Raw genomic sequence first — 25,965 nt, 5'->3', positions numbered from 1 at the left:
GGAGCTCCTAAGACACGGTAGCTGAGACAGGGCAACCCGCGGCTTGGTCAGGCAGGGCCAGCCTCACTGAGGCAGGAGAACAGGTCCATTTTTCTTTCACTTTTTCCCACTTTTCCTTTGCTCTGCATCCCAGTCCCAGCCATGCTCCAGTCTTGACGTCACCTGATCCTTGCTAAGCCTGAACTGGGCCATAAGACCTGCCAGCAGTATTTGCTAACTCTGTTCTCCCACCACCCCATCTCCTCCTGCCCTGGCCTGGCCCCGGAGGTGGCAGGGTAACTCCAACCCCTAGTCCCTGGACTGTGGCACAGGTCAGGGTGCTGGAGACACGTCCCGCTTCCCACTGTGAGGAGAAAAGGACACCTTTCCAGGGCAGCGAGGCTGATATTCACAACCACCTCTCAAGGTAACTGTTGTTATGCCTGCGGCTCTGAGTGGTTAAGTGATTTGCCTTGGATTTCCACAGCTAACAAAGAAAACTGACTTGAATAGACTTCAAAGACTTGAAACAACACATGTGAAAAGACAGACCACCAAACTCTGGATTTACTGCACTGTCACTATAAGCACCACTACTGATCACTGAAAGGTTCCTCTCGTACTAAATCGAATGTCGTATTTGACAGAACATCCACACAGGAGACCAATTTTACTGAACACTTGTAATTTTATGCATACCACTGTCCCCAGGTCTCGCCTTCTGGGGCTTCTGGACTAACAGGGGAGAAATGGAGGGAAACAATAGTTGTGTTCTGTCACACTTCCTAGCCAGCCGGATACACTACAAGGAGCTAGGAGCCTGGACATGTACAGCTCAGGCAGACTGAGTAGAGTCCCTGTGCCCTCAGAGTTGTTTCTATCAAGACCAGTTGTGGAGAGATTCTCTTGGGTTCTAGATAGAAAGCCCACACCCCACACCCTATCTATTCCAGTCAAAGGAGGAGCTAGTGAGACAGGTCTAATGGTGTGTGTCCTCTTTCACCCCAGGAGCAAAGGCAACTGCAAAACAGACGTGAGATCCGCTGGAGGCTTGTATGTCAGGGAAATAATTTCCTCTCGGGCTTCCAAGAGTACAAAAATACAATGAAAACATTCAGAGTCTTAGAAAGCTGGGCTGGAGAGACTCTGAGAGGTCACGCGGGTCCACACGTTTGAAGTCAAGATGGCCGCCAGTTGAGCAGCCAGCTGTGGACGGAAGCACGCACCTTTTCGGAGGAGCACTTCTGGCGCGATGTAATTTGGGGTCCCAACTAGGGAGTGCGCCAGACACCTCTGGTGCTGCTTCCTGGCTCTCTGCTCCAGGGTCTTCAGCCTGTCTCCACATCGACAATTAGACACGTCGTCCCAGAGGTCGCTGGGCTCCATGCTGTCCTGTCTGATGTGGCTCCCTTTCACCCAGGAATCAGGGGCAGTAAAAGAAGAAAATAAAAAACAAAGTGAATTTCCACTATTCAATGATGCAAGAAATCCACAACTTCAAAGGGGAAAGTAATTCAGTTCAGCTCCTGACATGTTATGAGAAAGAATCCTCCCCAGCTGCTCTGTAGGGTTGGCCCATGATTCCAGGGTCTGAGACTCAAGTCCTGAGGTAACACAAACAGTACGAATGATGGATGAAGTGATGACAGGAGCTGGGTGCTGTGGGGCTGACAGTGTGATGCTCAGGGAGAAAAGCTCAGGTAAGTATGAGGATATCAGGCATAGCACTCAGGCCAAAGTCTCCTACCTGTTTGACAAGACATGTTTCAAGATGAGCACGGAAAAGCATGAGAAGATTTAAAAAATATAAACAAAAGCGACATTAATGCCAAAAATGGGAATGGATTAAATGATTTAGGATTAGTTTTGAGTTAAAAAAATGGAAGCATGAGGCTCAGTCGATAGAGCATGCAACTCTTGATCTCGGGGTTTTGAGTTCGAGCCCCATGGTGGGTGTAAAGATTACTTAAAAATCTTTAAAGAAAAATAGAAGGCTAAGCCATGGTATTAAAATAACTATTTCAAGAAACTGAGTCTTAAGTAAGCTAATGGCTGGCAGAACTACAGAAGATGGAGTTAACCTACACCTGTACTTACAGATACCTATAGATAGATTCACATTAGCTAGAAGACAGAACTCTTTGGAGGTTGTGAGACTTATTTTTTAAGGTTCATTTTATAAGGGCAGAGTGATGGTTCCCAGCCAAGGTCCCATGACACCCCATAGCCTATTGTCCTAAAAATACTATAGTTAAAACTTGAATCCGTTAATTTAAAAAAACTTTTTTTTTTTCACATATCATACTACTGTTTCAGGGAGAAAAGGATGTCATGCCGAAGTATAAAATACTGGCAAACAGATAACTTAAAAATGATCAGGAGCCACCCAGATGGGAGAGAGTTGCCTTACATGGTTTAGTTCTGTCTAGAGTAGACGGTGGGTGTGGCACTCTAAGACAATACCTTTCTGGTAGTATTTGGAATTGTGAGTCCACCTGAACCCAGTGCAGAGGCCAAAATCTGTCAGTTTGATGTGACCATCAAGATCTATCAAAATGTTGTCTGGCTTGATGTCTCGGTGGATGAAACCCATCTTGTGGACACTCTCAATGGCCAGAGTCAACTCTGCGATGTAGAACCGGGCCAGGTGCTCGGGGAAGACCTCCATCCGGATCAGCAGGCTCATCATGTCCCCCCCTGGGATGTAGTCCATCACAAAGTACAGGCTGTCCTTGTCTTGAAAGGAGTAGTAGAGTTTGACCACCCACTCATTGTCCGCCTCGGCCAGGATGTCCCTCTCAGCCTTGACATGGGCCACCTGATTTCGGTTCAGGACATCCTTCTTCCTCAGGGTCTTCATGGCATATAGGGCATGAGTGTCCACCTTACAAGCGAGGCACACTTCTCCAAAGGCACCGATCCCCAGGGTTTTGATTTTCACAAACATAGACTTGTCCATTTTGGCCCTCTTCAGCCTATTGTAATTAGACTCCTTCTGGTAGAGGATCTTCCTCATCTGCTCCTGCTCAGCCTCACAGAGTCCAGCCTGTGGAGAAGGAAAACACGGAAGTCACGTTAGAGGAGCCCGTGGTAGGAAACGGGTGGGGTCGGAGACACAAGGGTCCTAACTTAATTTGTAGAAATAAGAACACTGAATGGGTCCACTATACTATAAGCAAGACAGCAACTGGTTTTGTTCTTTATATGTAAACACAAATCTGGAATCTAAAGGGAAGACAAAACAGGTAACTTCAGGCTCTAAAGGAAACCTCTATAAATAAAAATCTGTTAAAAAAAAGAAAAGGGGACCACAAAGTTCCTGGAACTCTAAGAACAATCTAATAATGTAATATCTCAGGGAAAATGGGAACAAGAAAAGCCAATGAAAATGGAAGAGCAGAAAGTAAGAACACAGATTTGATTTTTAGAATTTGAAATGATTGGCTTTGAAATTCACTGTAACATTTTAATTTAAATCATTTCATTAATTAACTTCTCTAGCAGATTAGTGTTAACTAAGGTACATTTAAAATATTATTTGCTGGGGCACCTGGGTGGCTCAGTTGGTTAAGCATCTGAGTTTGGCTCAGGTCATGATCTCAAGGTCCTGGGATGGAGCCCCACATCAGGCTCCCTGCTCAGCAGGGAATCTGCCTGTCCCTCTCCCTCTAGCCTCTGCCCCTACCCTGCTTGCGCTCTGTCTCTCTGTCAAATAAATAAATCTTTAAAAAATAAATATTATTTGCTAATTATAGAGTTAAAGGATAAATAGATCATTACCGAATATATTTTTCTTTATAAATCCCACAATTTCAATTTATAAAACCTCAAACTTTGTTTCTACTCTTCCAAAATGTTCAAACACCAGTTAGTAAAACCCGACAAATTTTGTTAACAAATAACGACACACCATAAAAATCACTCTGGTAATCTGCCTGTTGGCTGCATCTTGCTCAGTGCTCACTGCTCCCCTGCACAGACAGGGTGAACGGGAAAGGGAGCCTGAAACACCTGTCATTTCTCCAAGATGTTTGCCCTACAACTGCACCATCACCCTGTGAGACAAATCGTTTGTAATAAAAGTGAATAAAGCAGAAACAAAGAAGGAACTCTGCTGTAATTCCCACTACCAATTTAGGAAAGAGCTAGGGCCAAATGATAAGAATATAATGAGAAATTACTTTTGCCATTTCCTGTTCCAGCTGCAACCTCCGGTTGACCTTCTGCTGGTAGGTTTTTATGACATTTTCCACGTGCTGCTCCATGAAGAACTTGAACGCATACGGCGAGTAGCTCTTGATGCGAGATTCCCTCTTCTCTTCATCTCTGCTGTTTTTCCGAACAGGAACAGGAGAGGTCTGAATCTGCTTTTTATCCTTCCCCACTTTCTCCCCTTTGGTGTTTTTGTGGCTCTTGTCATTCCTCTCGGCAGGCTCGGCAGCCTGGCCGCCTCGGAGGCTCTGCTCCATGCCCACACACAGGCTGTCCATGTCGTACTGCTCTGACTTACTCCGGAGCAACAGATGCTTGGGGTATGGGGGGGGTGGGCACCTCAGGTCTGGGCTGCCATATTCAATGTCCAGCGGGTACGCGTTGGCGCCACCCAGGGGCAGAGGGTGCTCGTCCTTGGAGTCCAGACTGTCCACCCCAGGGGTGGGCGCTGGCACCCAGGCTGGGTGGGAGGGCCCCACAGCTGTCTGGGGCTCAGGCCGCATCACCCTCACGCTCTTCACTGGGTGCAGGATGTGGGCGGCCGTCACAGCTGTGATGGTGTTAGGGGAGGGCATGGAAGGCTCCGTCTTGCTGGGCACTCCTGCCCGGATGGGCACGGCCACTGGCTGCTGGTGGTTGTTGAAGGAGTTGGTTCTGCTGGGGATGGGGCCTTCAGGCAGGAATGCCACGTGCTGGCGGGGGGGCGCCTCCAGGCCCGGCTTCTGAAGAGAGTCACGGCGGGACAGGGTAGAGGACTGCCACTGCTGGACAGGAGGGCTGCTCAGGTCATACAGGTCCACATTGAGGCTGTTTCTGGAGGGTGTGATCAGACTCTGGGGGGGGCTGTCGCTCGTGAACACCTGGCCCCGGGAGCCCATCATGTGCATCTGGTGGGCCTGTTTGTGGTGCGGGTGGGGCGCGTACAGCCCTGTGGCCGCTCCCGCGGGCGGAAATGCATGGCTGGCCCCTGGCTGCACTGCTGGGCCCTTGGCGGCAAGGTTTGCATATGCTCCTGCCTCCTTGTTTTGGAAGGAGGGGCTGCGCTGGATGCCATAGCCCAGCGGCTCCCCGGACACCAGTAGGTGTGGCCTGTAGTGGGCACCCTGCAGTGGGAGGACCTGGCCCCCGGGGCCAGCCACTGGGAAGTTCATCCCTGCGGCCTCCATGTTTGCAGCATAGCCTTTGGGCTGGTGCTGATGACCGCCAGGCACGCTGTGAGTGCTTCCGGCGAAAAGAAAGTCCATGTACTGACGAGGCACCTCCTCCAGTGTGCTGCTGCCCTCATAGGCTGCCCCACTCATCTGATGGTAGGGTGGGAAAGGGTCGCCTGTTCCTTCAAAGCTTGGCCTCCGTGGCACAGGGGCTGGTGCGATGCCCTTTCCTGCAGAGGAAAGAACGGGGACACGGCATTAGAGGGGAACCTGCTCAGTTGGCTCTGGCTCTTTCAGGCTGGCCCCTCTCACTGGCAGTCTTCTTGGGGCTGATACTGCTGCACCAGCTCTTCGATGACCCAAGGCCCTCTGGAAGGCCCTCTGACACAGGCTGAACTCTGCTATGGGCAGATCCGGGTGACCTTCTGGGTCAAAGGCTTTGTGCCGCGCCTCAGAGGCCCCTCACAGGGACACCCGGCAGAGCCAAGAGCCTCTACAGACATCATCTAGTGCAGAAGCACAGCCAGTGACTGTTTTCCTGGGCTAAGAAGATGCATCTGTGAATACTCGTCAGAGGCAAATGTAGAAGGAAATCATTACAGACATGGGCCTGCACTTCCCTTTGAAGCTGTGCTCCGAGACAGACCCTGGAACTCAAAGAATCTCGACATGGATAGCCAGTAGGCAATCGTTTATGGACCTTCTATCAACAAGAAAACAAGAGTTTGTGTCCTCTTAACAACAAAGATACAACTTCTCACTCAATAGATGAAGTGGGTTTTATCAAAGATCTTCCACAAAATAAGGAAAGCTCTTTTTGCTAAATATTCTAAATCCCTTGTCATGCCCAGGGACCTCAGGTACCAAAAACTGTCCCATCTGCTCCATCCTCAAAGAGAAACATTCACTGATAGGCAGTGAATGTGCTGCTGGTGCCTCTGGCCCTTCCCAGGGAACGCTGAGGGGGCTGGCCTAGTGCCACTGCCCATGGCCTACAGCCTGGAGAGGTGCCTGCCAGCCTGCTCTGAGGCAACAGTGTGAGAAAAGGTGTGTTTTAAAATCAATGAAATAAACCTCCCTTTTCAAAGACTCCCTCGCAGGCCCAAGAGAAAGTAAAAAGGACATTTTAGATCTCACTCTGCTGGGTGGCCTAACTTTAATATCTAGTGAGTTTTTCAATCTTCATAGGACAAAACATGTATACAACCGCCCACCCCCAGAAAATACCACAGGTTATTTCAGGACTCAGATAAGACCCCTATCTGCCACCTGCTGCCTCCCCCAACAGGGCCCGAATGCAGAGCAGGGCAGGCCCAGCTCACCGGTGAGTGCAGTGAGGCAAAGGGCCAAGAGATAATGTGCTGACCGGGGCCACACCGGACCTCCCTTCCTGCAAATGGAGTTGTGTTTTTCAATCACCCACAGTGCTGCAGTTCTGAGCTCACCTGGTGAGGTCTGCTTAATGACTCGCACAATCTGCTCGTTCCTCGGGTCCAGGTAGCCCATCTTGCTGATGTACTCCAGAGCGGCTTCGATACTCCGGCTGCCGGTCTGCTTCAGAGCCCTGCCTGCCATCTCCTGGGAGGAAAGCACATGGATGCTTCAGTGGGCGATATCAATGCCTGTCATCTTAAAACAAAGCCACGTGGGGACTTGCGCTCCTGCCCTGCTCAGGACTGTTGCGACGTTCGCCCCTCTGTGCCTGCTGGGGTCCTGCAACATGCTGCAGACAAGTCTCAGAATGAGCACAGCCGGCCCCATGTCCTCAGGTGCCTCATGACAAAAGCCTCACGCACACACTAAACCGTAGGCTATTTAGGGTATGTCACAAACACACTGGAATTTTGATGGCAGACCTGCAAGAATCTTAAGTTCTGCTTTTCCTTGGAAAACTTCTGTGATTGGACTGATAAATTCTGCTTTGTGGGTAAACCTAAAGCTAGAACTGTTTAACGTGAAAAATGGTTGAAGTCAGAGACCCTGGCTTTAACCCCAGCTGACCCCCAAGCTAAGTGGGAGAAGGAAAAGGAGTGTCCCAACCCTCCCCCCACCCCCTGCGCCCCCTGCTGGAGGAGGGGAGGGTTGCCATAGTCATTTATAAAGAGCTTGCTGAATGCCCCCTGCTGGCTACGGTAGTTGAGAACTTGCACTTGGGCTCCTGGTCTAGTGGCAGAAAGAGAAGCCAGGCCCCAAAGGAGCCCCTGGAGCAGTGCCCAGCACAGGACAAGCCTCTAAAACGGCTTGTGGAATGAACCAGAGACAGAAGCTGTGGACCACCATGGGAGCCACAGCGGACAAGGGTCAGGGATGAGGGACAAGGGTCAGAGGAGATGGATTCCTTCTGCTGGTGGGGTGGGGGGGGGGAGAACACCAGGCACTGTCAGTGGAAGAGATGGAAGCACAGCTGGCTACCCAAGGACAGACAGAATTTGGGTAGATGGAGAACCCAGGAGAGAAAAGGTATTTTTGGCAGAGGGAACAGTCGGAGCAGAGGCCGGGGGGGTGGGGGGGCAGAGAACGGGCTGAGTGGCAGGCAGTAAGCAAGGGCACAAGAGATAGCAGAGAGGGAGCCACAGGCTGGGGCAGCCTGTGCCGTTATGGAGGCTTTCCAACAGGGGATGTGGGGCAATGAGAAGATCAGTCTGGGGCAGAGAGACGATTGGCAGAGCTGGAGGCATTCTCACGTCGGGGAGATCAAACAGGCCAGGCCAGAGCGGACAGGAGACAGGACAGGACAAGGTGCCTGCTGGTTGGCTCAGCAGAGCTGTGGGCAAACTGGAAGGATGGCAGAGGCCAGCCTCCTGGAGACAAGGTCGGAAGAGCCAGAGGCAGCAAATGGGGAATTTGTGGAAGGGAACACTGAGCACTGTGAAGGTGGAGGGGCAGGCAAGCGGGGAGGAAGGCACAAAATGCAGAAGGGGTGGTGACAGGAGACAAGAGGGGGTCCGAGGGCATAAAGGGTAGGAAAGCATGGCAGAAGAGATCCTGTGGCTCAGATAGGAGAGGAGAACCAGGGTGAGAGTGCAGGAAGACCCCAGGACAATGAGAAGGAAGCTCAGGGCTGTTCTGGGCAGACAGACAGTGGCTGTGCTAGCCAAGGACCACTCTGGAGAATTCAGTACGCGTCCCAGACACTGAGAAGGAACCGATCTCCCTGGCTTCCCAACCAAGGGCTTTTCCAGGCTAACTCAGAACTGACCACTGTGCTCCCGCCGGCCCTCCATGGTTCCACATCACCTGTGGCTGTATCCACCCACTTAACGCAGCAACTGAAACAACTTCAGTGCTTCGTATCCCTCTGATTATGTAATACTAAAATCTGGTTTTCCATTCCTGGCCATATCCCCGCTCCATGGCAGGACAAAGCACACCGGCTGTAACCTGTGCCTATATTCTTGGTGATGCCAAGAGAGATGGCAAGACGGTGGGGGGAGGGCAGGGGGCAGGGGACGATGGCCCGAGATGGGTGGGTGGTGACATGCTGGGTTCGTGGGAGGAGGCTGAGTGGGGGCAGGGTGGGGGGAGAGCATGAAGAGGCAGCTTACGGGGCAGACAGAAACCGTAGGAAGAATAGAGCTGTGTTTGGAAGGCAGAGCCTGGACTGACAGAAAGGGCAAGTGTGTAAAACCCGGTGGGGCTGTTGTGAGAGAGGTGCAGAAGTGAACATGGCGATGTCTCACCTGCAGACGGGAGGTAATGCTTCCACCTCCCTACTTCACAGCTATGTTATGCGATGAGGTCATGTCTGCAGAGAACTCTCAACAGCTCGGAGAAAAACATGGTATAAGGCCGCATCTTATCAGGATCACCCTGGAGCTTTTGGCACCCATTTAAAATATGTGCCAGGGGGAGCTGACCCTAACCACAGCAGTCAGCTCTGTCTGAAACGTGACCAGCAGCTCCTGTCTCCTTCAGGCTGAACTGCCAGACGTGCTCAGTCCTTCAGCACCTGCCGAACGGCAGGAAAGTGCTGACTCCTGGACCGACCAAGTTGAAACAAACACATTCTCAAACTCTCCCTGTTTACTGGGCACCCACGACTTCAAGATTTATACGTTTATTGTGCTTCGAACCCAGGAACTTAACCAAGAAAAATCAACAGGCGACCACATATAATGACTGTGTTCACAGCGATGCTTCAAATCATAAAACCTACCCAACGCTAATGAGGCAACTTGTTTATTAAAACCCGTCAAATAATCCAGGTCAGTCGAGTCTTGCCCTTGTCTGTTCCTCACCCTCATTTGGCAAATAAGTAGCTTCCATACGTTACCTCTCGGGTGAGGCTACTACACGTGCACGTAGAGCTAGGCTTTACAGCTGAGGAAATCCAGGATCACTTCCAAATCCACCGGGAATACGCACCCTGTCTCCCACCCAGCCTCACCATCTGTCGTGGACTGTGAACAGACCCAAGCAGACGTCAGTGAGCGCTAAGTCCTTCCAACAGCACAACCTGCTTTCCGCACAGTTGGTGCGTGCGACCTCTCTGAAGCTCTACGCAGCACCAAGCCAGCCGCTTGGCGAGTCACCACAGGAAGTGGCTCCGAACCTGTTTGGGGGGAAGGTGCAGAGAGAGGAAGGGGGGCAGCCGCTGCCTCCAGCATCCCCACAGGGTGTCCAGATGCTGGGCTTGGCTGCATGGTGGGAGAAGGCATAGGCCTCTCCCCCAAAGGTCAGATTCCCCTTCTGGCACAGGTCAGGGGTGATGGTGGGGCCAAGGGTGCCATTACACACAGTATTTCTAATGTACCCAAGGGTGCCCAAATTCTGCCCCAGACCTTAAGCACTTTTCCTGGACGGTATGTGCTTAGACACCAGCATATTTATGTGCCGTGTGTCTGCACCTCTAAGCATCCTGCACAGGCTAGTACACGCCAGCCCCCTTGCCCCTTTCTCCGGCAGCACACACCCATGTGCCATCTGCCTCTGGACTGTCTCTTCCTCTTACCCATCCCTGCACCACCCCTGCAGCCCCCCACACACGTGTGCTCCTCTGTACTTTGTACTCTTACTACTGATCTGTCCCAGGGCATCTGAAGTCTCCCCTACTAGGCCAGGAGCCCAACGAGCACAGGGGCAATGCCTTGCTAATTTTGATTTCCTTAGTACCTTCAGTAATAAATATCTTTGGAATCAAACAAAAAGGCCTATAACATCCGTAATAGAGAAAAGGAAAACAAAGTAAAACCTGAGGGAGAGAAGGGGTGACCTAGTAAGGCCAAAGTTAAAGTGATGTGGCAGGTCTGGGGCCCAGGCAGTGACGAGGCCCCCCCCACAAGGACCACCTCATTCACAAGAGCTGTGACAACAAAGGGATCATCTTCCAACCACTACTAGGACCTGACTGACAGCGTCACTTCTTCCCACATAGCCTTTTTTTTCAGTGAATACCTTCCATAGAAATGCTCCATGGGAAGCCTTGCCCTGCAAGGCAGATCTAGGAGGAATCTGGGCTCCGAGAGCCCTGTGCCTGGTGGGCCACCTGTCCCTCCCATCCTCCTTTGTTGCAGGACAGGGCTTCCACAGAGTTCAAGGGAAACAATGAGGGGGACGAACCAGGCCCTGGGCTGGCCGAGGTGCCCCCACCCAGGAGCAGCTGCCAAGGTGGCTGGAGTGAACAGGGGCCCCCAGTGCCCAGCCCAGTCAGGGCATCCAGGCCTCGGCATACACCCCTGGACCCCAACTGTATCAGTCTGTCTGATGGCCCCTCCCACCCCACTCCCTGTCTATCTCTTTCATCTCAAATCCCCATTTCACAAAACTGTTCACCAATTTCCAATTGATCGGCCTGTTACCAAATTCATAATGAAAATCACTGGGAGAAAAACAACACACTTCAAGATGCAACTAACAACAGCTAAAAGTACCTATTACAGCGATTTACACTTGACAGAAGGGTGACTTTCTTTTTTCTTTTTTTTTTCTTAAAGATTTTATTTATTTATTTGACAGAGAGAGACGGCCAGCGAGAGAGGGAACACAAGCAGGGGGAGTGGGAGAGGAAGAAGCAGGCTCATAGCGGAAGAGCCTGACGTGGGGCTCGATCCCAGAATGCCGGGATCACGCCCTGAGCCGAAGGCAGACGCTTAATGACTGAGCCACCCAGGCGCCCCAGAAGGGTGATTTTCTACCCGAAACTTGAACCTGGGAGGCTCAGAGACATGGACATGGCAAAAGAATGGTCACTCACAGTGTGGAAGGAAAAATGAGCAGCAGCTGATATGGTCAAAAGCTAATCATGAATCCAATCTTTACTGTAAAATTTCCATGGAAACTACTTGGTTTTGATGAAAATAAAAGTAAAAATGTTAACTACTATAAATTATCTAATTTCTAACAAAACCTAATGTGGGAACTGACAAATGATGACCTTAAACCAGTCCCAGAAAGTCACTGAAGCTTCATTTCCCATACTCTGCCCAACTTGTAGGAAGCTGTCCTGCCACCTGCTGCCCACGGGAGCCCAGACTCCTGTCTGCTGGACTCTCCACAGACCCCACATGGTACACTGCGTGGGTGCAGCTGGCTCCTGCCTATCAGGGAAGGCTGGAAGATGACAGAGCCCAACTGGAGGAGCCTTACCAAAGGCCCCAGAAACACTTCGAGGTTCACCCACAGCCTCCCTGTCAGGAACAAGGAGCCAAAGCTCACGGGCAACTGGCGGCACCTCTCCTGGACAAGCTGCCAGGGGGATGAGAGACTCAGATACAGGAAAGAAGCCACATCCCTGTGCTCACTAGTGACTGCCATGGGCTGCACACCGCATGCCGGGCACAAGCAGAGAGCAGCAAGGGTGCCCATGGCCACGTCAGGACATGGAGGACTGGGAAGGGGGCTGGTGCCCTCTGGCTGGGCGAAAAGCCCGTGCACAGGCAAAAAGACAAGTGCACAGTCAGGGAGATGGCAAGAGGTGGCACCAGGAGACAGAGGTGGATGAAGCTGAAGCCCAGCATCGGGGCCCTAGAGCCCAGCCGAGGAGCTTGGCCATTCACCGTCCTTTCTCAAGCACTCACCGTCCTTTCAAAGGCCTGATCTAGCATGCGCATGGCCGTTCCAAGCATCAAACCTGCTTCAGAAGACGCAGCAGGATGGCAGAGCGGTACAGAGCTTCGACACGCAGCATGGAGCCCAGCGGCTGGCTTCACACCTGCCCTCTGTCACGTAGCAGCCAATTATTTACCTACTTTGAGCATCTGTTTCATTCCCGGTGAAACAAGGCTAAGAGGGCCACTCCGCAGATTAAAAGAGATAATGACATGTTTCAAAACAGCACCATTTAAGGGTTTGCTCTTACAGAACACAAAGGTATTTTAAGTGTCTCTGGTGACAAATGTAAGATTATATTTGTAGATTTGATACAGATTCAATATTTAATATTTCTAATATTTTATACTTTATTTTTCTTACCATAATTATAGAGAGAAATGTCATGAGTTCTTTTCACCAAGTCTCAATCGACATCTCCAAGCTCTTCCAGTTCACCTAGGGCTGCCCCATAAATATTACTCCCTTCTGTGGGTGCTAAGATGGGAACAAGGTCGGGCAGCCGTGCCCTTAAGCAAGCATGTGGCCCCAGCTGAAGGGGAAGGACAGTCAGGTATCTATCTGTCCCAGTGTTCGACATTAGAAAGAGCTGGGTGAGTGAGACGGAATAACAGAATGGGACACTGACACTCTGAAAGGAGATCCGCAAAGGAGGAAAGAGCTCCTGCTGGGGGTGGGGGGTGGGGGCAGGGAGGAGGCCAGGAGGTGCTACGGGTTCTCTGGGCAGGCTGCCTCCCGCTGTGTGGGAAGATGGAGATAAAGCACAAACAAGGGCTGTACCCAAACACAGGCTGAAGGGAACGTAAAACACAAACACTGAACACAAAAGTCAAACTATTTCCGCGAGTTTTACTCTAGTACCTCATTTGCATACCTCGGCCTTCTTCAGGAGAGCCTCTTCTGTAGAAGTTCACAAAATCTTAAAGCTGTCCTACCGTGCGTCTCTTATATCGCTTTCCATTTACTAATGATTAACAGTCTAAACCGAGCAATACAGCGAGCTAACGAGACTCTGATAACTTTATGCCATCTATCAACATGCACCAAGAAAATAGTATATACAACGCATTCTCCTAAAGCACTCCAGAAAGCTTCAGCTAGGATTGCTTAATATCTCATACAAAAGTTATGCTTATCCAGTAGGGACTCAGACACCACATCTACAAGCCAGCCTCCTCTTCCAGACAGCCCTCCGTGCTGGGGTTGAAGCCACTGTATGAGGTGTGCTAGATTTGGTACAAGTTGCCTCCAGGGTTAACTCACTTCCTTGATGACTGCCAATGACTCCACCTGTGCAAACCCAACCTGCCTCTTTCAGCCTTCCCATTCAGTAAACAACAATGCCATTCTCCCAACCTTGGAAGCATCTTGACTTTGTGATTTCCTTCATATCCCATATCCAATCTAGAAGCATTTTTTCTCAGCTTTACCTAGACTAGAGTGGTAGAAGATTCTGGATGCTCTGAAGGCAAGAGCATTTCACCTTAGGTATCTCTCCCAAGAGATTTCTCCTTCTACATTTTATCAATGAACTGTTGGGAACTTAAAACTGGTTCTAGCCAAAATAAATTCTGGAAAATGGGATTTCCCCGTAACTCATCTGATATGAAAGGGACTGTAGTGAGGCCGTTTAACAAAACGGCCAAGTGGGTGAGGTGTGGGGCCTGTAGCCAAACTGCCCTCCCACTGCCCGCAGAATCTTAGGCTGCTCCATACCCCAATTCCAGAGCTCCCACTGGGATAAGCCAAGCCTCCACTGCAGGTCCATTCCACCCAACATCTTCTCTGCCTAGTCCAGATCCTGCCCCTTAGTGGGCCTCCTACCCAGCAGCCTTGTCCAGCAACCAGCTCTCCAGCTGCTGCAGGGCCCCCAAAGCCCTGTCCTGTCAGCCTTGAGCCCACACATGCCAGGAAGTCCACCCAACAGCATGAGGCAGACCAGTAATCAATCAGTTGTGCTGCTCCTCGGCCCCAGCCTGCTGGAAAGGCTGGGGCCTGGCCAGGTATGTGCCCCACCTGCCTTGGCTCTCCTGACCTGGTCACCCTCAAATGGGTGCATTTTCTCTACCACTCACAGGTCCTACAGGGCAGAGCTGTAGCAAACCTAGTTATGTGCCTACGATTTCTGACTCATAACTCACAGGAAGACAAAAGCTGGGTTCACACACTCTATACAGCTCGATTATTTTATGGGCATCGATGCAGGACTGAGACTAATTGAAATTCAGTGAAGAGTTATTATGTATGAAGGAAGGAATTTCCTATGGAGGTCCTTCCCCCAACCCCTTACTGGTAATGAAGCATTTTTCAAATGTTAGCAAAGCCATATTCCAACATTTTAACATTCCAACTGCGAATTTTGGCTGAAAAACTAGAAATGTAGAACTCGGGCCTTGTTGGGTCTATGTGGGCCTGTGTCTCAGTCCTCCATACACACTATCAATTTAAGTTCAAAGTTAGAATGGAGGAAAAGAGTCTCTAGCCATCCTTTGCTGAAGACCCCATCTCTGGCCAAGACCCCCTGGCCACCCAAGCACTGCTGTCCTGGGACTCAAATACCCCTCTTTCCCCCCCCCCCCCAAATCAACGGGCTGTCAAGGAAAAGGAAGACAGAACAGCCAGCTTTGAAACTGGGCGGTACTCCTCTTCTTCACCTTAAAAAGGAATCGGATCCAGAAGACTTGATTTTCTGGAGAGAACGCCAAGATGGGAAAGAGACATAAGCAGCAGGGTATTGCTGAAGGGCATCTGCAGTCAGCGGCAACCCCGAGAGGAAAGGTGCCCAGGTGCGCAGGAAAGCTCCGGCCGCTCCCGGAGCACAGGAGGCCTGGCCGTGAAGCCCACATACTGTTGCAGGGGCTGCTGTGGCACTGCATTCCCTCAGCCAAATGCTTCCAGGAGTTCTTCTGGAAACAAAGTGGAACACTGTGTTTCAGTGCATCCTGCCGCCAGTTTGTCAAGCCTTCATCAGAAACACAGGCCTCGAGCAGAATGGATGTGAATCACCAGCCAGCCGGGCAGACCCAGCCTCCTACCATTCTTTGCAAGGCGCACGTAGCTCCCAAAGAGAACGCAGAGCACTCTCCAGGGGCTCGTAAGAGCTTCCTTGTGTGTGGCTGGGCAAATGAGTGAGGGACAGACAGCAGCAACCTCAGACTTTTAAATGTGTGCACAAGAAAAGAAAATTAATTACTACTGCACATTAGTGGCTCATAGAAACTTCACGCCCTGGTGGTGGCCTCTTAACGGTTTGCTGGACGAAGCCACTGCGCCTACACCTTATTTACACAGCAAGCAGATCTGGGTGGAGTAACTGCTCAGCACTTTGAGGAAAAAACATTTCTTAAAGTAACTGGTGGGTAAGGGAATGAAGACTAAATCTGGCCTAAAATTAAACATGAAAAATTTCCAACCCTGCCAATGATCAAAGAAACACTAATAAAATAGTATTTTATCATTACCGTTATCACCGAAATAAAATAAACCAGTATAAAGATAAATGGGTTGGTGAAACTCTTCAACAGTCCCAGACTCTTGGTGGGAATATAAACCATCATACTCCTTTAAGATGAATGTTTGTTATAAAATTTGCTTGTACCCTGATTAAATAATTTTATTTCTTGAAATTTATGCTCAGGCTTTTTTTTTTTTTTTTTAAGTAATCTTTACCACCAATGTGGGGCTTGAACTCATGGCCCTGAGAGATCAAGAGTCTTACGCTCTACTGACTGAGCCAGATAAAATTTAAATGAATATTTTAAAAATATTTTAAAGATCAACTTGTATAAAGAAATGTCAGAATTAGGTATAATAAATCAGACCCCTAAATAGAAGGGGGTGGGACGGGAGCTGGAAGAAGATTAAATATCCAATGATAGAATGATTATGTTAATTAGAATTAATGTATTTCCCAGAACATACTAATACAGCCATAAAAATACTTTTTATGGCCACAATTCTTTTACTTGACAAATATTTACTGAGCACCTACTACTGTTCTCAATACCAAATAATGCAGCAGGGAACAAAGCATGCAACTTTCAAAAGCTTATGTATGTAATGTTGTGTGTCTTGGCATCTTAGCTATGTAAAATTAATTATGTCTGTGAACAAGGGCTTAATTAATTAGAACATGAGAAAAAGAGTCTGACTTAATTTTATGCTGAAATACACATGATTTCTTTTTGTTAAATATAGTAACACAATAAGAGTTTTTATTGATGAACACGCCATATTCCATTAGAATAAAACTACCTGTATTATCTAGCACCATCATTATGGGCAGATGACAAAAATTCTTCCGATCACAGCTGAGTCCAATGACAGCAAGATTTCACAAGGCAATCCCTCTAAAATACCATGATATTGAGGGATATTTGCTAAATAAAATGCTAAAGATTTTTACTTTTGCCACTGTCGAGGTAGGTGAAGAGAGGTATGCACATTCCATGGAAACTTAATACAGCAAAATTCCCTCTTAGTTTTCATATACGCATATGGTTTCAGGGGTCCCGGATCCTCTCTTTCTACTCACGTGTGCCTGTGTCCAAAAAGGAGCACCAACTCCTCCATCCCCACACACATGGGCTGCAGCTCCCATAGGAAGGTGGAGTCTATCACCCCTCCCCTTCAGTCATGGCTGGCCTGGGATTTGCTCCAATGGAATGAACCACAAGTGAAACTCTGCCAGTTCTGTGCCTCGCCTAGCCATCAAGAGGCCTGGCTGCTTCCATCTTTATTCCTTGGCTCTCTGTGTGGCTAAAGAGAGCCCCAGCGGGCCTAAGCAGTTCCAGGCGGCCCCGTTGCAGTTCTGGCATGTGGGTGATGCCATCTTGGATGCTTAACCTCTAGCTGAGCTCCCAGTGGAATGGGCCACTGGGAGGAACCCCAGCAGATGCCACATGGAGCAGAAGAACTGTCCAGGAGAGGCCAGCCAATCCAGAGGATCATCATAAATAATAAATTATTGGTATTTTTCAGCCACCAAAAGTTCTGGGATGGTTTGTTACACACAAATAGATAACTGATAATGGACTCTATTTTTTTCTGCAGTGCATAATCTGAAAAAAAAAGTATGCTTACCTATTTATTTTATCTTAAACTTTGCATTTAGTTATCATAATTTGGCTGCATATTCAGCAGTTAAGTACTGCCTTTTTACGTGGTCTTGCAACTCTGTAGGCCCTCAAATAAACATTTGGTTGGGTTAATATTGACTACAAAATTATTATTGTATCTTTAAATGTTTTTGTTCTCTTAAAGGAGTACCAAACTCTTGGGTATGAATTGTTATAACTTAGGTGCAATCTCTTTTTGAGAAAAACAAACTATTTTTTTCAGTAAAGAAAGTAATAGAAAAATAAGTATATAAAAACACTTTAAAGTGCTTCAGGAAAGAAGGGGTGAATAAACCTCTCCCCCCCCCCCCCCGGCTTAGGTAAGCTCTACATTCAACATGGGGCTTGAACTCACAACACAGATCAAGAGTTGCATGCTCTACCAAATAAGCCAGCCAGGGGCTCCTGGGCAAATGAATCTTTAGCAGCACACATGCTGTTCAGTGTCATGTCTGCTAAGGGAGAACTCCTGGGTCCCAACCGTATGTGCACATAGGCGTGCACTTGCATGTGCACACAGGCCGCAGTCTGGGCTTAGGAAACCAGCACTGCACTGGGCTTACCGGCCCCAGCCTCCAACCTGCAGGCACCCCTGTGCTCTGGCAGGAAGCCCTTTGGCTCCAGCAGCACCAGGGAACAATCCAGCAGCATCCTGATCCAAGGATGTGAGAGCCAAAGCCCAAAAGAGATTGAGCAAGAGCTTCACAAGGCAGAGTCTGCTCTGGCCCCTTCCAGAGCACCTCCCCCACCCAACAAGACTTCCCTGCTTTTAAGAAGGACAACAGGTACTCTAAAATTTGGCTGGTACAATTCAGCAAACAAATAAGCATACACACAAAAGCACAGGGGAATTATCACGCGCCTCACCTTTACCAAGTCTCTAAAACCATCTCTACTGCTCAAGGAAACAATGAAGGAAATTCAGATCGTCACTTCCGGCCTTCGGAGTGCTTAGGAAAGCAAGAAACCTTTGGCAGACAGCACGGAAATGGTGCAATCCATAGGAAGCAATGATGCTGGCCCCACAGAAGACAAAATTCTAGGGATAATTCTCGTAACCATCAGCCAGAAGGGTTTGACTTGCGAGTACGTAGAGGCCCATGTTTTCCCAGCACAAAAGAAAACCTATCACTAAGTTAGAGCACACACTTCTAAAGAATGAGCGGAAGGATGCCAGGTACAGGGTCGGGCTGAGTGCAGGCAGAAGATAGATCCACAAACTTTCTGGTAGAGAGGACAAGATCATATACAGAGAAAACTTAGAAAGAACACAACCTGACCTTGACAGAGTGGATAACTGAACAGATGCTAAGAGACCTAAAGCCAGCCTTCTCGGCTCCCTCTGTCGGGGAGAGCTCAGGCTGGCCAGGACTGCACCAACCTCGGGCTTTCTCCTGTGGCTTTCTCTTCCTTTTAAGATCGGTTCAGAGGTCAGGACAAGAGTCCAGAAGGAAGGGCTTGCCAAAGCTTGGGAGTTCATTTGCAAACTTAGCTCTGAACTTCCACCGTTGTCTGACAGGGACAGAGGTAAGATAGAAACTAAAGATAAGGTAAGACAATAGGCCACCTGCCATTTGTCTTCGGCTGCCTAGAGGAACATTAGCCAGTGGTAGGGAGAATTATGACAGGAGGTAATTTTGAGTTTTAATTCACACTCTTGATGGGAATTCTACCTTTAGAGGAAAAAGGCCTCCATAAAGGAAAAGATTCAATGTTTGCCTCAACCCATGATGACTGAGGAAGAAAAATCATAGCAAGACAGAGGTTGGGGCAAGTGGTCTGTAAGCGAGGCATGGAGATGTCATTAGTGAGCAAAAAACTGTGCCCGAGATGTGCGTGTTCTTATCAAAGATACCGGTACCCATTCCTGGTCTCCAACACCCACTGTATACATGCTTGAAAAGGGCAAGTGGATGACCGGTTTAACTCTACGAAGAACCGTCTGCCACCAAAGCTTACATGCTGTGATGGGACTGAGTTTATGAAGGACCAGCCTGTGCCAGGACTGGGCATCAAGCTGGCCAAAAGATAAGCCAGAGGCCTCGAAGCTGAAGCATCAACAGCTTAAACGTGATTCTGGACAAACGGATTTCTCCTACTGGGCTCCAAGCCAATCCTGGCTCGTGAAATTAAGTCCACCAAGTATGTGGGAAGACTGGCTGCTCTTCGCTTCCAGACAAATGCTGCCTGGCAAGTTCTGCCCTTGTCTATGACCCGCTTACCTGGAAATAGCACGTGGGCCTACTCCACTAGCCCATGCTTTTGTCACAGAACTTGAAGCTTGTTTTCTTTGCTCTTTATTTATTTTTTTTTTAAAGATTTTATTTATTTATTTGACAGAGATAGAGACAGCCAGCGAGAGAGGGAACACAAGCAGGGGAAGTGGGAGAGGAAGAAGCAGGCTCGTAGCGGAGGAGCCCGATGTGGGGCCCGATCCCATAACGCCGGGATCACGTCCTGAGCTGAAGGCAGACGCTTAACCGCCGCGCCACCCAGGCGCCCCTCTTTGCTTTTTAAATGAATAACTGTTTTTGTTTTCCTGTGTGTTCTGGGCCCCCAGTGCTACCTCTGTCTCACTTTGTTGGGGATGGTCAGCCCATAGGCATCAGGGGAGGGGGCATTTGGATGCAGTGTACACAGAGCTCCCTTCCCTGTGGTTATTTTTGTTAATGTTCTCAAACAAATGGGAATATCTAGAAAGCTACAGGCTCATCAAAGAAGACAGCAATCTGCTACTTTTACAAGTACTCTTGAAAGATACCATGTAATATATTAATTACAGTATAATTTATTAAAATGTATAAATATCTTAGTTATGATACATGGTAGTGAAAACTGAAATTCCCTAGTTAAGTTTTTATGTATTTTTCAGAAACAGTTAAGTGTAACTTTGAAATGGATACATACTGGGGAGTTAACTTTTAATTCACATCTCCAAGGACTTGGAAGCTCTGAAACAATTTTCATTTTCCAACAATGCTTTACTTTATTTAATTTTAAGTAGGCTTCACACCCAATGTGGGGCTTGAACTCACGAACCTGAGATTAAGAACTGCATGCTCTACTGACTGAGCCAGCCAGGGGCTCCTCCAACAATGCTTTAAAATCTACTCATTTTGTTTCAAACTTGGCTGTGACTACCAGTTTTAATTTTTTCTTAATTCTATGTTGCTGACAGTGAAATCTCAGGCAAGCATTGCCAAATAGTGGTATAAATTTTATGTTAAAAAATATATATCTGTTTGGCAAGAATGTGGAGAAAAGGGAACCCTCATGCACTGTTGGTGGGAATGTAAATTGATGTAGCCACTGTGGAAAACAGTATGGAGCTTCCTCAAAAAATTAAAAATAAGAATACCATATGACCCAGCAATTTCACTTCTGGGTATTTATCCAAAGGAAATAAAAATACTAACTCAAAAAGATATTTCCATCCCCATGTTTGTTCCAGCATTATTTATAGTAACCAAGCCATGGAAGCTTGAGTGTCCACTGATGGATGAATGGATAAAGAAAATGTGATAACTATATCTGTATCTACATTCACAAACACACACACACACACACACACACACACAGGAAAATTATTCAGCCATAAAAAAGAGTCAGAGAATGACGAATACCATATGATCTCACTTATACGTGGAATTTTGCAAAATAAAACAAAACAAAACCCCCCAAAACAAGCTCATAGGTACAGAGAAGAGATTGGCAGTTGTCAGAGGTGAAGGGTGGGGAGTGGGCGAAGTGGGTAAAGGGGTCAAAAGGTACAAACTTCCAGTTATAAAATAAATGGTGACTACAGTTAAATACTGTATTGCATATTTGAAAGCTGCTAAGAGAGTAGATCCTAAAAGTTCTCATCAAGAAAAAAAAAATTGTGGGGCGCCTGGGTGGCTCAGCCATTAAGCGTCCGCCTTCAGCTCAGGGCGTGATCCCAGCGTTCTGGAATCTAGCCCCACATCAGGCTCCTCCGCTGGGAGCCTGCTTCTTCCTCTCCCACTCCCCCTGCTTGTGTTCCCTCTCTCGCTGGCTGTCTCTCTCTGTCAAATAAATAAATTTAAAAAAAATTTGTAACTATGTATGGTGATGGATGTTAACTAGGTTTAATGTGACAATCATTTAGCAATATATACAAATATTGAATCATTATGTTATATACCCTAAATTAATACGTTATATGTCAATCATACCTCAATTTCTTTAAAAAAAATCTGTGTGTACAACATTTTAATATATTTTTTAAAGATTTTATTTTTTTGAGAGAGAGAGAGGGAGAGAGCGCGCGTGGGCCTGCACAGGTGGGTGGGGGGACGGGCAGAGGGAGGGGAGAAGCAGACTCCCTGCTGAGTAGGGAGCCTGCTGCGGGACTCGATCCCAGGACCCTGAGATCCTGACCCGAGCCCAAGGCAGACACTAAACCAACTGAGCCACCCAGGAGCCCCAACATTTTAATATTTTTAGTATTAAATAGAATGCTGCATTCAAATTCTTGTTGTGCCCAGCAGGGCAAGGATAGCTTTTGCCACATTCAGATGACAAACACGTCTCTCAGTTCCCAATTCTTTCTAGGAAGGAAGAATTCATCAATGACATTTCTTAGAGCACCAAGGAGTGAACCCAGGCCTCTGGAGAGCCTTCGCAGCCGGCTACAGTGCCACGCAGCTGTCTCCTACTCAGGGGACAAGGCACAGGCCAGGCCCAGCACGGTGGACCTGGAGCAACCACGTCAGCCTGGACAGCCACGACCCGGAGGACACAGAGGAGTGGGTGTGGGCGCAGATGGGCGTGTGAGAGACAGGGAGAGATGGAGAAAGACACTAATTGTTTGTGGTAGAAAAAGGGGGCCAAAATTGATGTAATTCTATATTTGGGGGAAGACTTAAAAAAGTGCCTTCCTCTAAAATTACAAAAAGGATCAAGAACACATGGCTCCAATGTCTCCATCTCCAGTGCTCTCTGTGCCAGTAACTGTCATCAACAACTCTCAGTGCTTCAATCCTGCCAGGCTAATCATCTCACGAAACTTCGTAACTGGAGAAGAATGATCATTATTAGTGAGGAGACACGACTAACTACGCAGTGAAGGAACAGCCCGAGATGTTAACACTGCATCACTTTGGTGTGGTAAGATCAGGTATGAATTTTATATTCTTCACACTTTTCCTATACTTTCCAAATCTTCTATAATGAGTTTGCATTGTTTCTGTATTCAGAAAATAAAGTCTTTATAAAAATGCATCAACACCACCCTCTCATATGTACACACGAACACCCCACTCTGGTAATGCCTGAACTCAGGTGCTCCTTCTCTCCTCCTGGCCTTCTTGACTCTAGCTGGAAGTCCCAGGACCCACATACACACTGTTGCCCTCCTTGGCCTCTGTCTCCTCCCCCTAAGCTGTAACCTGGCATGTGGGCTGCACACTCTCAATGGTTTGACACTTCGAAATGCATCACAGGAATCTGTCACATGGCTTCATGTCCTAGGACCTTTGCTCACGCTGCTTCCAATGCTGGAATGTCAGTCCACTCCCAGCCCCTGCTTGACAAATGCCTACACACTTCTGTAGACTCAGTGCGAGCCCTCATCTCTACCATGACACCCTCCCTGAAGCCCCTCTCTCCAAGCTCCAACAACCACCCAGGAGAACTGATTTCTCAGTCCTCTTGTACCACAATGCCTTGTACACATTACCATCAAACTGACGTCACTGAGTTGTACTTACTGGTTTATAAACTGCCTGCTTCTACAAGATTGTGGCCACATTTACTGAAAGCCCGCTACTCAGTCCTTTATTCGAGAAATAGATCTACTGAGGGTCCACCATGTGCCAGGCACCATTCTAGGTGAGACAGAGGTAAACAAAACTGAGGAAAATCACAAATTAGGTAATAACATAACATATAGCAACAAGTACTATGTGGAAAAATGTCAAATAAGGGTGACAGCGAGTGTGTGTGTCAGGGATACAGGGTTGCTATTTTCTTTGACTACGGCCACAGGAAACAGTAGCTTTTACACGAAAACTCTGCACGCAAGCACCTAACCGATCCAACTGATTCAACGCCAGCTGTGCGCTGCACTGCCGTCCCTCCTCTACTTCCCGGCACATGACCCTGCAGATCCATTTCAGGAAGAAAATGGGCGACACACCATCGGGTGGGAACTCAACGCAGAGCCTATGGTAAAGACGCTGGCTTTCACCCTGAGTGAGACCAGAAGCCAGAGAAGAGCACAAGACGTGCCTTCTGCTTTAAAAGGACTGCTCGGGCTGCTGTGTGAGAACGGACTCTAAAGGTGCGAAGGGAGAGAAGGAGATCAGTTAACACCACAGCCCTGACTGACTCCACAAGCTCCATGGCACAGCCACCACGTGCAGGGGGTCTCCCGGGATTCCTGCCGGGCTCTCGGGAAGGTCGTCTCTCTTCAACAGGGCCTCAGTTACTGGGTCCTGCTGCTCCAGCCCACAGCTCTTGGTTGGGGGGGTGTATCTCCACAATGTGGGGGCAGCCTCGTGGGTATTGCTGGAAGGAAGACTCAAGACTGAGACAGAAACAGAGCCAGGAACCGTGCACATGGTCTCCAATCCTCAGAATGACTCCAAAATGCTGGCATTCACATTTTATGAAAATCAGGAGACTGAGGCTCGGAATGAGTAATCATATTGCAAGTTCATGCCACTGGTGGTTCAAACCCAAATAGTCAAAAGAAGTCCGATGTCATTAATAATCAGAGAACTGCATTTTCTTTTTTACAGAGAGAGAGAGAGAGAGAGAGAGAGAGCATGCAAGTGGGGGTGGGGGAGAGGGAGAGAGAAAATCTCGAGCAGACTACATGCCCAGCACAGAGCCCAATGCGGGGCTCGATCTCACAACCCTGAGATCATGACCTGAACCAAAATCGAGACAGAGGCTTAACTGACTGAGCCACCCAGATGCCCCCAGAACTGCATTTTTAATTTAAATTCAATTTAGTTAAGATAGTGTATTATTAGTTTCAGGGGTAGAATTTAGTGATTCATCAGTTGCACATAACACCCAGTGCTCATCATATCAAGTGCCCTCCTTAATGCCCATCACCTAGTTACCCCAACTCCCACCTACCTCCCCCCTCCAGCAGCCCTCAGTTTGTTCCCTACAGTTGAGTCTCTTATGGTTTGTCTCCCTCCGGAACTACATTTTTAAAAACTATTTCATACCCCTTAGGTTGACATATTTAAAAGGTCTGACACCACCAGCTATTGGCAAGGACAGGGAGACCTGCCCTGATAAACCAAGGAAAGGAGTGTGAATTGGTATAACCACAGAGGAGGATACTTTGACAATATCTAAGAAAGTTAAAGATGCTCAAATCCCGTGACCCTGAAATCCTACTCCTAGATATACACTCTAGGGAAACCTCCATGTTCACAAGAGGACATACAGAAGAATGCTCAATGCACTTCTGTTGATAAAAGAAAACTGGAAACAATCTGAACGTCCATCAACAGGAGAATGGATAGATAAGTAATGATATAATCACACAATGCAATACAACTGAGCAATTAAAGTGAATTAGAGCCTCTTCTATCAACAAGGATAAATCTCAAAAACATGTTGCATGAAAAAAGTAAGTTGCAAAATCATACTGTACAGAGCTTTTTAAAAATCTGTAAAACAGTACTGTGGATTGGTTATAGCATGCACAGGAATGAGAAGATGAATTCAGGTTAACAGTGGCTGGGGAGGGAGGGGAGCGATCAAGGCTGAAGAACTCAGAGAAGCCTCACTACGTATGTAATACAGTGTTTCTGTACAACTCTCTGAAACAGCACCACAATTCTTGACTTCAAGTTATATGAGAGCTGTAGTCATCAAAACAGTATGGTACAGGCACAAAAACAGACAAAAAGATCAACGGAATGAAATAGAGAACCCAGAAATGGACCCACAACTATGTAGTCAACTAATCTTCCACAAAGCAGGAAAGAACATCTAATGGGAAAAGACAGTCTCTTGAACAAATGGTGTTGGGAAAAACTGGACTGCAACATGCAGAAAAATGAAACTCAACACTTTCTTACACCATACACGAAAATAAATTCAAAATGGACTAAAGACCTAAGTGTGAGACCTGAATCCATAAAAATCCTAGAAGAGAGCTCAGGCAGTAATGTCTCTGACATCAACCATAGCAACATTTTTCTAGATACATCTCCTAAGGCAAGGGAAACAATCAACAAAACTAAAAGGCAAACTACTGAATGGGAAAAGATATTTGCAAGTGACATATCTGATAAAGGGTAAGTGTCCAAAATATACAAAGTACTTACAAAACTCAACACTGAAAAAACAAATAATCCAATTAGAAAATAGGCAGAAGGTATAAACAGACATTTCTCCAAAAAAGACATACAAATAGCCAACAGACACATGAAAAGATGCTCATCATCACTTACCATCAGAAAAATGCAAAT

General features: G+C 47.8%; 1 protein-coding gene across 1 annotated transcript in view; it reads right to left on the bottom strand.

The window, feature by feature from the left end:
* The window catches only part of LATS2 (large tumor suppressor kinase 2), a 72,798-nt gene that overhangs the window by 5,726 nt on the left and 41,107 nt on the right, over nt 1–25,965 (bottom strand). Inside the window, exons 3-6 of the mRNA XM_045797117.2 lie at nt 6,788–6,920; nt 4,161–5,572; nt 2,443–3,025; nt 1,206–1,388 (exon numbers count right to left, since the gene is read on the bottom strand). Coding sequence (XP_045653073.2) covers nt 1,206–1,388; nt 2,443–3,025; nt 4,161–5,572; nt 6,788–6,920 — 2,311 coding nt within the window. The remainder of the gene's footprint in view (nt 1–1,205; nt 1,389–2,442; nt 3,026–4,160; nt 5,573–6,787; nt 6,921–25,965) is intronic.

This window comes from Ursus americanus, chromosome 10, assembly GCF_024610735.1.
Source record: "Ursus americanus isolate L20-20 chromosome 10, mUrsAme1.1.p, whole genome shotgun sequence".
Classification (NCBI taxonomy): Eukaryota; Metazoa; Chordata; class Mammalia; order Carnivora; family Ursidae; genus Ursus; species Ursus americanus.
The sequence above is the reverse complement of the archived record's forward strand: the minus strand, read 5'-3'. Positions and strand labels throughout refer to the sequence as shown.